This window comes from Myxine glutinosa, chromosome 1, assembly GCF_964187855.1.
Source record: "Myxine glutinosa chromosome 1, kmMyxGlut1.1, whole genome shotgun sequence".
Taxonomy (NCBI): Eukaryota; Metazoa; Chordata; class Myxini; order Myxiniformes; family Myxinidae; genus Myxine; species Myxine glutinosa.
In genome coordinates this window covers 155,058,617-155,070,772 of record NC_136261.1, presented here as the reverse complement: position 1 = coordinate 155,070,772, position 12,156 = coordinate 155,058,617, and the positions used below count along the sequence as shown (strand labels likewise).

The 12,156-nt window shown below is 42.0% G+C and overlaps 1 protein-coding gene across 3 annotated transcripts in view; it reads left to right on the top strand.

Annotated features, from left to right (window-relative positions):
• LOC137430076 (partitioning defective 3 homolog) overlaps positions 1-12,156 on the top strand; it is a 226,494-nt gene that overhangs the window by 92,567 nt on the left and 121,771 nt on the right. For all 3 annotated transcript variants that reach the window (XM_068120603.2, XM_078778789.1, XM_068120640.2), the window contains exons 14-20: positions 456-626; positions 3,582-3,690; positions 3,982-4,056; positions 4,377-4,446; positions 5,897-6,030; positions 7,064-7,102; positions 7,592-7,861. In XM_068120603.2, the coding sequence (XP_067976704.2) occupies positions 456-626; positions 3,582-3,690; positions 3,982-4,056; positions 4,377-4,446; positions 5,897-6,030; positions 7,064-7,102; positions 7,592-7,861 (868 nt within the window). The remainder of the gene's footprint in view (positions 1-455; positions 627-3,581; positions 3,691-3,981; positions 4,057-4,376; positions 4,447-5,896; positions 6,031-7,063; positions 7,103-7,591; positions 7,862-12,156) is intronic.

Sequence of the window (12,156 nt, the reverse complement as noted above, 5' to 3'; positions counted from 1 at the left end):
GGAAGTTTATTTCACAGGCTGTTAGAGCACAAGCAGGGAATGTGAGGTTGTTACGTAACTGTTTTCTGTTGTCTATTAAATCATACTGACTTTCTCATCATTGTCTTGCTTTCTGCATGGATCGAGTGACGTTTGTGTTTTGAGTTGCAGTATATGCACATTTGCACTTGTTTATTCTTCGACTGGAAGACTTTTCATTACATCTGATATACAATTTGAGCTTGCAACTATCCTCAGTTGTTGCCATTGATGGTTTTTTCTCATTGGCTGAGATTCATGCTTTACATCCTGGATTCCCCTGGCCAGATTCTGAATTGTTTTAAATCGGTTTGCTAAATGAGCTAAAGATGCACTAAAAATGGTTGCCAAGAACCGTTAATTTTTTTGTTTTTTTGTTTTTTATTTTTGATCAGGTTCTTCAATGTACTCGTTTACTACCAATGTGTCTTTTTCAGGATGGACGGCTGAGGGTGGATGACCAGCTTATAGCGATGAACGGTGAATCGCTGTTGGGTAAAAGCAATCTGGAGGCCATGGAGGCTTTACGCAAAGCTTTGGCAAATGACGACACACACACAAAATCACTGCAACTTGTTGTTGCTCGATCCATACAGGCAGAAGCAATGGTTAGGACCAATTCATATGCTCTTTTCACACATGGTGCTGCTTATCCTCCCTCATTCACATGTTGGATTTTTTTTTTTTGAAGTTTCTTATGCATTTATATTGCATTCACCATTATAGTATTAATGCTGAATTAATTTAACTGTTAAGTATATCCGTTTGTATACTACTTTCACTTTTGTAGTCCCGTACCCACAAGGGACTATAGGTTTGCTCTCCGTCTGTCCATCTGCCTGTTTGTCCTACCTGTGGCTTTCTGCATCTATTTTTACATACCCTTTCACATATTCAACTCGAAACTTGGTAGATTACTTTATTATGATACGTTACAGAACAAGTTTGATTTTTGGGGCCTTTCCACAATTTTTCATGGAATTGTGGCCTTTTTGAACTTAGAAAATGTCTTTTTTTCTTTCTTTTTTGTACACAGAATCGAGGCTCGTGTAAGAGCGAACACATTGAACATGAAAACATGCACAGACACATAAAACATACAATGAAGGGAGCGGGAAACAAGAGGGGGAGGGGGAGGGAGAGGGAAGCACACAAGCACAACAACAGTGGAGAACAAGGACGTCGGTAGATCTGTGGAAGGGGTAGGTGCTGGGGAGGAGGGAGGGGTACAAGGGGTACATGGTATAAAGCAAATGAAGACTACTAGGAATTTCACTACTAGGAATTTCAGGAAAGAAGTTGGGGATTGAAAGAGGTGGATTTGGGGTGTTTTAACAACTCAGCAATTGCAATGATCCCAGGTATATAACCACAATACAATATATACACAAAGAATTAAGTTAAGCACCCCTACACAACGAATTAAGGTAAGCACCCCCTAATATATATTCTTTGTGTATATGTATACATTGGCATATATTCTAAGGTATGTGAGATCAAATAATGATTGGTATGACATTAGCAATTATCCATTGATGAAATTGAGTGATCAAAGTGAAAAAAAGTGATTGGTTGAGTCAGTGATCCGATCACGTGGGTCCTACACACGTTATTGACGCAAAGATCGCGAGAGGTCTTCTCAGAACAATGACTGTACGTTAGAAAACATAAACGTCATCCACACTGTCCGTGATGGACCTATAGCTCCATACTTAAATTGAGGTGAAAATATGCCTAAAATTCCCAAAAAAATTCATCTTAAATTATTCAGAATAAAATATTGAAAACGGCATGATTGTTATGTTTTTATGTGACCATAATATCACTTCTCCAGAAAATATAGCAATATCATGGGTATATTACACTGTTTTGACGACAACAAACTTGTAATGTGCGAGGTTGTAAAAAAACGGGGGGGGGTGCTTAACTTAATTCTTTGTGTATATATGTATGCTCTTTCTGGTGTACAGCATATTTGTAGAAAATTGGTCCCTCGTATTTCCTTTCAGGTCAAGTACATTGCAGTTACCCCTCAATATCTGTTTGCTACAATTGATAAAGAAATATTGTACAAGGTGATTTCTGTTTGTCATCCGAAACGTGATTAGTTCCTGTAAGTGTTCATAAATTCAGCTCATCTGGAGACATTTTGCACTTGCAAGTAACCTTTTAGCATGGATAGTTTAGAGTTTTTCTCTCACTTGCTTTTTGGCAGTTGTGCATCTCCCTCTAACTTCGACATCTATGGCATCGTTTAGTTTAGTCTGCGTGTCGGTCGCATCGTAAAATTTGGTTTCGGAGTTCCAACTCTGCCAAGTGTCTCCTTGGTCACCTAAAGTGAATGGTATTGCCTTGACCGACTGCACACATTCAAAACTGGAATGGCATTTGAAGCGGTGAAGCCGCTTCAATATGTGGCTATTCCCGTCTGTCAAAAATGAAGAAGAAATAACCTTTCTAACCCACCTGTTTAATTCTAAAGGCTAATTCTAAAGGGTGATTCTAATGGGTTTTTTTGTTTCTAGGCTTTGCCTATTTCATATTAATGGCTGAATTTCCTCAGGAGGACTGTTAAGAAAGTAGATAGGAGGGCTTGTCAGACGGTCCTTTCGCAGAGCGATAGTGCGAGTGTGATTTGTCAGGATTGAAAGACATATTTCAAGTGTTTGACCAGATTGTGATTTTTCTCAAGGTCTGAAGGGAGAGAATAGGTTTCAAGCTGTCTGTCTGAAGGATGAGGGATATCATGGCAGAGTGTAGTCATCAGATAATAGATAAAGGGGATTTTTCCAGACAGTCAGAGAGATCAATGATGAAGATCAGGAATAGGACTGGGCCTAGAACACTGCCTCTACGAGTTTACGCCGCCTTGTTTAACAGCACGTCAAATTAGTTATTTGTACCTTGTGTTTTTGTCCTTATGACGTCCCTAAAAACAGTAAGAGGGGCCACTCTTTGGAATGATTTTCATTGTTGTTTGACTGCCAAACAAGCAGACAGACAGACAATTACCTTACTACTCTGCTCATGCGCGATCGGGACGGGATTCCGTACAATTTGCCAAATTCAGAGCCAAACTACTGCTAAACTGCAGGGTTCATGTTCTGATTCGTGTTCTGAATCCTGTTCCAATTGATGTTCTGCAGTGTTCAAAATATAACATTCTATTGAAATTAAGTAACTCTTCGATCATACACTGAAGTCTGGAGACAGACAGATGGACAGGCAGAGTGAACCAATTGCTGAACCCCCTCTTTATTTTGCATGTGGGGTAGTTAGTTAATTGTTTATTTTATTTTTTTCCCAGTTGCACCCTTTCCAGTAAATCAAATATATGCCGCGAAAACTGTTAGGTAACCATTTCCTTTCTCTTTTGCTTCCTGTTATGGTTGAAAGAAGCAAATTTCTATGCAAATTTTATAGCCTGACCTTAATGACCGTGTCGGTCATTGCCGTGTCGTGATCCTTTGACCTGTGTATTTTGAACTTGATGCCATGCACGATAGACCAGGCTTATCTTTGATGTTCTTACGATCTTGCATCAACACCACTGCCTACCCTAGAAGGAACTGAACGAGGAACCACAAGAGAGGAGAGTTTCAAACACTGTTAGCCCTCCACCTGCAACAGCAAATACCCAACATATTCCCAAGTTTCCACCAACGTCTACAGGTGATACAAGACCCCTGGGTTATTGTGCGGATGTAGAATACACCGAAATAGATTTTGCTAATTTTAAAGGGCCATTTACAATTGGCTGCATTGAATGGGTTGACCTGACCATTACCTTATGAGGGCCCACTCTCGATTGGACGGAAACAATTGTTTCAAAAAACACAATGTAAATCGCTCAAACTTAACGAGTGCTTTCTTCATGAGTATTTTTCAAATGCATTAACTACTGAACACTTGAGTTTTACATCATTTTTTTCTCATAAAAAAATAATAATTCTTTGTTTTCAGCTTTGGTGAACGGAGTAGCATCAGGTGATGCTAATGAGGGAACTTTGAACACTCCTACAACTTCAGCGACCAGAAGTTCGTTTTTCACCTTTATATCGCAAACTTTATTTTATGTGCAAAACAAAACTGGACAGTAATCATATACACTCTAAGTCAAGACTTTTACTGGGATAACAATGTATCGGAACATGCGAAAGCAACTGAATATTCTGTTTGAGATTTGAGATTTTGATTTGAGTGCACAATTTAACTTTGCTAGAAGGTGTGTGTGTGTTTTGGTGAATGTTCTATGGTAGTGCCCTAGGATATTTATTTCCCCTTAATGCTTCTGATAATTTGTTGTACATTTTCTCTCCTCTTCTGTGTCCCTGCTCTTTCCCTGTTTTTCATGGTAGATTGGCAACAGGAAGAGGAACATGCATCTGGAGCCTCTCACTTGAGCAGTGCAGCAACAGACAAGGCCGGGTGAGCTAACGCGTGATTGAGCTCTTTGTTTTGGGGGATGCATTGAAAAGGAGCAAGAAGGGGGGAGGAGGAGCTACAGCCATGATAACAGGAACCAGGCAGGAAATGAGAGCCAGGAAGGGCAGCAAGGAGTTCCTTAGTTTGACCGCTGAGCTTTCCTTTGTCCTGGATGAATACATTGATTTTCTTACAATGTATTGGTGTAAATCTTTCTGCTTTCAAAATGATGAAATGCAAACTTCTTTTTTTGTTCCTGCAACCATAAGATGTCTATGCGATGTCTTCCAGCTTCATCAATAATTGAATATGTAATCCATGTTTGAGCTATACAGACAAAGCTGCCCTGCAGCAAGTGATTGAATCTGTCTTCTATGAAAAATTAGTCTTTCTATATTCAACATAGGCAAATAACAAAAGAAAAAAAAAGGAGGATAGAAAATAGAAAATCGGGGGGGGTGCAGGATATAAAATCGAAAATTATTTGCCGTTTGAGTTCAATCGTACCGCGATGTAACCTGTAAACTATACGGATATGGCAGTTGACTAGCGAATGTGGCGTCATGGCTAAGTGCGAATAAGAAGAAGATTTCGACTTTTAATCGCAAAATTCTCCACTTTATAAATCGGAAAAAGACACGAGGGATAGATTAGCGTTGATGTGGTTTGAGAGTTAGGCTTCCCCTTCAGCTATGTCGGGGGATGTGAAAAATATCAAATGTCCAGTCGGAGTCAATATGAAGCCGTGAGGGAGGCAGAAATCATGAGCATTGTAAAGTTCCATTTATCAAAGCAAACTCTTCCTTTGCACAGTTATACAATTAACGATATTTGTAAAACCATATATGTTCAAGGCACGGCATGGCAATTGCGAACAGGTAGATATTGCACAACACTTTACGCAGCATGAAAATGGTGAGCGTAATATTTATTCAGTTAGATTCTAATTGTGCGTGGAGTCAGGCCAACTGAGCAGCGAGCCAATGGGTGGAAGAGACAGCTTGCCTAATTATATATGCTGGCCTATGCCCGTGTTATGTGTCATGTGATAGCTGTTAACCAATGAGATTGCATTTAAATGAAAAAGCCGGAAAAGTTGCATTTTAGGCTGAGGTGGTGGATGAAAATACCCTTACGACAATCCCCAGGTCAGACATGGTCTGTGTGCCAAATTTGGTGGTTGTCAGCCCAGCAGTCTTTGCAAAAAGTACGAACAGACAGACAGATATCCGATTAATTTTACTTATTAGATGATTTGATTGTCATTTCAACAGGACTAGGAACTTTGCTAAAGATGCATTCTTTATTTGCTTGAGTTTGTAAGGGTGAAGTTTTGAAGAAAAAGATATGTTGATCTGTTTTATTCCCACTTGTATATGCAGGTGTGTTTTGAGGGTAAACGTGCGTGCAGCTTTCCTCTACTAAAGTTGACTTTCTATTCTGGCCCTGGCAGGCCGGCCATCCTGGAGATTGAGGCGATTGGTAGTGGCTTCCTGCGTGATGGTTTTGCGAGACAGAGCATGTCGGAAAAGCGTGGACGGAAGCCAGGAGATAGTGAGCTCGTAAAGGCAAAGAGCATGGACATGTGTAAGTGATTAGTGCGAGGCCTTTTGGCTAGGCTCTGTTCTACAGGAGAATATTTCAAAGATGGTCTTCCAGATACATTTAATAAGTCTGGCTAATGGTGGCAACCGTGTTGGCATAATTGTTTATGGCAACATGGCTGCCAATTAATAATTCTGGCAACCGTGTTGCACTTGTTTCATATGCCTCACTAAACTTGGTCGTCTTTCTGTTATTTCATTTAATATTTTGCGCTGTGTTTCCAACATGTACTCGTGTTGACCTTTCCCATTTTCTTGTGTTCCAACATGTACTCGTGTTGACCTTTCCCATTTTCTTGTTTCCAACATGTACTCGTGTTGACCTTTCCCATTTTCTTTTCGTTTCTCATTTCCTTTGTTTAAAAGCGATTGACTTGCTTTCTTTTTCAGCTGCTTTTAGTTGGAAACGTAAACAGCAATTGCCATTTTTCCTGCCGCCATACGAACTTAGGCCTCTCGCCAAGAGCTCGGGGAGCACGTGGATGGCTGACTTTTATGTAAACCGCTGTTGTACAAATCGAGTTTATACTTGAAGAAACTATCGGTGGTGGAATTTTTACAGCTTGGACGTCATGATCATTTACCAAGATGATCATAAAAAGAATTTCCCCACTCTATTAACATTGATGTACTTTACTGAATTCTGTTGATTTTAGATTCATGTCAGAAATGTAATGTTCGCTGCTTTACTCTTAATCACCGCTGAGCATTAACATCAACTACCGAACTCTTTAGTTGCACGAAATCACAGCGAAGCATACTTCGGCCTGAGAGCTGACTTACGAAGAAGTATTAACATATATTTTCCTTGCATGCAGCGCCAAGCAAAATGCAATGTGTTATGAATTGTATTTCTTTTCAGTTGTTGTGCAACAGAGATGATAATTCATGAAATGCAAGTGACACATGGGTTTGTTTGCAATTTTGTGCCATGTGTTGGATTCTCTTCCTCCTTCCCAACTAACTTTCAACTCCCCGCTTGCCCGATCGCACTAACTGCCTGTGTTCCTCTGCAGTAGCCGGAGCCGCTAACTTTCATGATGACTATCGGAGAGGTAAGCCTGCATGCTAACCAAAGGCAACCAAGCATTAACCTTGCTTTCATTTCACCGTGATAGTTTTCCCTTTTCAACTGTACGTTCTGCAGACATTGCACACTACTGTATTGTGGGTTGTTTGCTACGGTATTTTGCAAGTAAGGTCAGAAAACTGCTGGGGTGCATTGAGGGAGAGAGTCATTTGAAGATAAAGGGGTAGGGTGTGAAATTAACTTTGCCATTTACTGCAAAATGATCACGAAGAAGGTGACACTGTCGCCACTTATCAAATTAACTGCCATGGCTTATTTTTGTTGTTTAACATTGCAAAAAGTAATAATGGCTGATGTGTGCCAGTCACTCTTCAACTTCAATTCTTTAATGTGATGCATTTGAAACTTTTTAATGATTTTACTACTTTTCTTCTGAAGCGCTTGCTCCAGTCCCTTGAGTGGTACAGTATATGACGTCAGATAGTCCTGTTTGATGAGCCTCGTGTTTTGGCAGGCGTACCAGAAGTAAATGTGGGTCCCTCACTGGGCCTAGCGAAGAGCAGTTCACTGGAGAGCCTGCAAACTGCTGTGGCTGCTGAGGCCGATAATCGTGCAGTGTCTATTACCACTGCACCGATAGTCGTCCCAACGAGGCCCAGGACTCGGCTAGTACGAGGTCGTGGCTGCAATGCCAGCTTCCGGGCAGCAATTGACAAGTCGTATGAGGGGCCAGCGGGGATGATAGCAAATGACAATGAAGAAGTGGATGAAGGCATGAATACACGTGAGGCTGCCATATATGTTTTTGACCTTTTTCCTTGTCGGTTTGTTCTTTTGCCCAATTGGCTCAGAACTGTTGTCACAAGACCTGCAAGAGACTATGAAAATAGCTATTTTTGCAGGAAAAGGTTGTGAGTAGAGCAGACAGTGCTGAGAGGATGGTGCAGAGGTAGTGCCCTTACTTTTGAGCAGTCTCACCTGGGTTTGATTCTTGACCTGACTATAAAACTATCAGGTTGGTGCTTTACAGGTATGGTGCTCCATCCTTCTGATGCATATTGATCAGGGGATGTCTGTCAGCGTTATCTAGTGGATATTAAAGATCCAATGGTAACTTTTGATGAAGAGTCGGTGAGTTATCATCAGAACTCTGGCCAAGTTTCAATTTCCTGCCCTAAGCTCCACGGGAGCTCAACCAGTGGGCCAAACTTGTCGCTACTTCGCAGCCCAATATGTACTTGTATAAAGAAGTATAGCAGTTTATAAAAGTAGAAACTAGAACAGCACTCGGTAGAGCGCACACCTCCACCAGGCTGAAAATTGCGTTTTGTATCCCACTGATAGGCCGGATCTACATCCGGACCATAACCAAAATCTACTTGGCTTGTTCTTGTCACCTCCTCAACTCATCCACCATGTTTTGTCGAAACCCATCCACAACTTTTGGAAATATTGTGCTATTTATCGTTTTGGGCCCCATCTCTCAATTATGAAGATTCACTTTAAAATTTAGAAAATCTCGTATGCGAATTCGGATCTTCACCAAAGTCGAAACTATTTGTCCTTGTCACACACCCAACCTGTCCATCAAGTTTTGTCTGAATCCATCCATCACTTTTTGAGTTATCCTGCTCACAGACAGACAGACAAACAGGGGTGAAAACCTAACTGAAAAATACTGTATTTGCTGAAATGCTAACCTGATTGGTGCATTTAGATCTCTCTTTGTCATTTTTGCACTGTACAGAAGTGTGGAGCCCAATTGAGCCAAATTATGTCGAGCTGCTTATTTCTATAGCATATGACCTGGGATTAAGTCGAGCAATATGACCGGGTTGGGTGTGGAAGTAATTGAGTAATGTCAGTTCCTTTTGTCTTCAATCTTCCCATGATGTACATGGGATGTGCTTGTTACTTTAGTCAGGTCCTACCTGATGAAAGAGTCAACAGTAGTGTATGGTAATATAGAACAACGATTAGTGCTACTGGTGAACAATCTTGGGGTATGTGGAGGGATGGGGAAGAAGTCAATCAGTTTTCATTGCGGAGTGGTGAGTGCCATTATGAAGTTGAAAGCAAGAGGTTTGTTGAAACCAACTACTGTACATTCATGAGGTAACCGATCTTTCAGCATGGTTATATTCCAAATTATTTTGTTAAATAGTACTACTAGCACAGCTAGGTTGATTTGGGATTATCTTGCTTATTTACTTGTTGACCACCGCCCCTCCGACAAGGTCGGAGACAAGGGACATTAAAATGAGCTTCATCCGACCGATTTATCTGCCCATGTGCTTTTATGTACCTGATATTTCAAAAACCATTAAACATTTCGCTTTCATATTGTAGATATCTATTCCTCATGAAATTATCTCAACCTGATTAGATCACGGATGTGAATGGCTGAATTATGTTGCCTTGGCAACCATCTCTGTAACTTGGCTTGTGCACATGATATTTCAAAAACCGTTCAAGATTTAGCTTTCATATCGCACAGATCTATTCTTCATACCACCAAAAAGGTGAGAACCTCGAGTATTAGCTCCTTGTATATTAGCTGCCTTTCGACTTGGTCTGAAACGGGGGCTGATGGATTGGGTCTCGCCCGTCCATCCGTCAGTGCATCCACAACTATATCTCGGAGATGTATGGACCAATTTTGTTCATACTTGGCACAAACACAAAAGATGACGGTGTACATATGCACATCATTTTGTTTTGCGATGCGATCAAAGATGGTCGACTGGTGGCCATTGTAGTTGTAAAAAAAACCAAAAAAAAACCTGATGTTGAACACGTCCTCAACCATTTCTCGGATTGGGCCTCACCCATCCGCCTCCGAACGTCCGTCCGTCCGAACAACCATTTCTCGGACATGCATTTACTGATCTTGTTCAAACTTGGCACGTAGAAACAGACTTGGCATTTAATGTGGAATATTTTTTTTTTCTTGACTTGGGTTTACTTTCTGAACTCAGTATATCAATCTGGTGAGTTTCTTTTACGCTTCAGTGATGTCTTTGTTGAAAGAACCATGTCACTGATTGTCTTTCGCAGCAAGAAGTCAATAACAGGATTATATCACAGGTGGCGTGACAAAATGTAAGGACAGGTACATTTGACGATTGGCTTCACAATCGGGTATATAAGGGTTGTTGCGTTCTGTATTAGTGGAAAACAACTGCTGCACGTCTACAAAAGTTATTGCCGCTTCCTCTGGAGATGGTCCGTCAACTTGACAATGCTGTTTGTCATGGAGTGGTGGCTTTACGAAATTCTGGCATGAAACAGCGTGCTATTGCTCGGCAGTATGGCATCACTCAAGGTCAGGTGTCAAAGATCCTGAAACGAAATGCTCAGAGGGGTGTCCCTACTCCAATACCGAGGCCAGGACGTCCACGCAGAACCACAAGGAGAGATGATCGCCAGCTGCACTGGTTAGTCTGCAATGGTCGTACCAAGTCAGCTAATCGGCTTAGGGCTGAGTGGCAGCAACTGACAAATGTGCCTGTATCCAGAAGGCTAGTCAACCAACGACTGGTTCAAGCAGGCTATCGTGCCAGGCGTCCCCTGAGAAAGCCATGCCTGACCAGACAACACAGCCAGCGCCGATTGCTGTGGGCCAGAGAGCACCGTCAATGGCAGCCAGGACACTGGAATCACGTGACCTTCAGTGACGAGTCTAGATTTCTGTTCTATCGTCAAGATGGCCGTGTCCGAGTGCGCAGACAAGTGCATGAAGCCCACAACGAAGATTGTATAGTGCCAATAGTCCAAGCTGGAGGTGGTGGGGTGACCGTTTGGGCTGCTTTTCATGCAGGGGGCAAAACTGACCTGCTTGTTCTGAATGGAAACCTGAACCAGTTCAAGTACAGGGTCATTCTGGAAGAAACATTGCTTCCATTTGCTCGTGCAGCCTTTCGAGGAAACTTTGTCTTCCAAGATGACAATGCACGGCCTCATCGTGCTCGCATGATCCAACACTTTCTTGCTGACCGTGGTGTAGAGCATATGGAGTGGCCTGCCATGTCCCCAGATATGAATCCGATAGAGAACTTGTGGGCAGAATTAACGTGTCAAATCGACAACTTGGACCAGCAGCCGACCTCTGTGCGTGAATTGCAGCAGGCTATTGTCACTGCATGGCAAGCGATTCCTGTCCAAACCTTGGCAAATCTCATGAAAAGCATGCGTCGACGTGTACGTGCTCTCCTGAATGCTCGTGGGGGTTACACGAAGTACTGAACTGTAATTTTACTGTCCGTAATCCCAGTCATAATTTAGCTTTTGTTTTTGTTGAAAAAAAATTAGGCTAATGTGCAAAATAGAGATACTTCTGGAAAACGTAGAGAAATTTAACACTACTGTCCTTGAATTGAGTTTGATATCAGTTTACATCACTTTCGAGGATCAATTTATTTGCTTCGGAATGTCGTTTTTTTTTTTGTTTTTTTGTTTTTGTTTTTTAGTATACAAGATCGAGGCTCGTGAAAGAGCGAACATTAATCACACAGAAAGACAAACCAACACATAAAACATATAACATCGGGAGCGGTAGACAAGATGGGGAGAGAGGGGGAAGGACACAAACACAACATTTGAGAGCAGGGACCGACAGACATGGAGACATCGAGAGATCTGTGGGAGGGAGAGGGCTTTGGGGTAGGAAGCATGGGAAGGGGGGGGGGGGAGGGTGGGAGAGGTATAAAACATATGGACACTGCCAGGACTTCCAGGAAAGAAGTTGGAATTTCAAACAAGGTGGATCTGGGGTGAATTAACGGGGGTAGAAAAGATCAAGGTTTTGGATGGGGGAAGATAAGAGATGGTGGTGAACAGCGGTTTTAAAGACCTGGAGGGAGGAGTGGGATTGAAGGGAGTGTGGGAGTTTGTTCCAGAGGCGGGAGAAAAGAGGAATGAAAGAGTGCAGGTGAGCAGAGAGCCGAGATTTCGGCAGTTTAACCATCAGAGGGTTGCTGGCAGATCTTCTGCGACCTGTAGGAATATTTGGGGGACCGAGCCCAGAGAGAGCTGGGGGGGCAAGGTCAGAGAGGAGTCGGTAGAAGACGGAAAGACCAC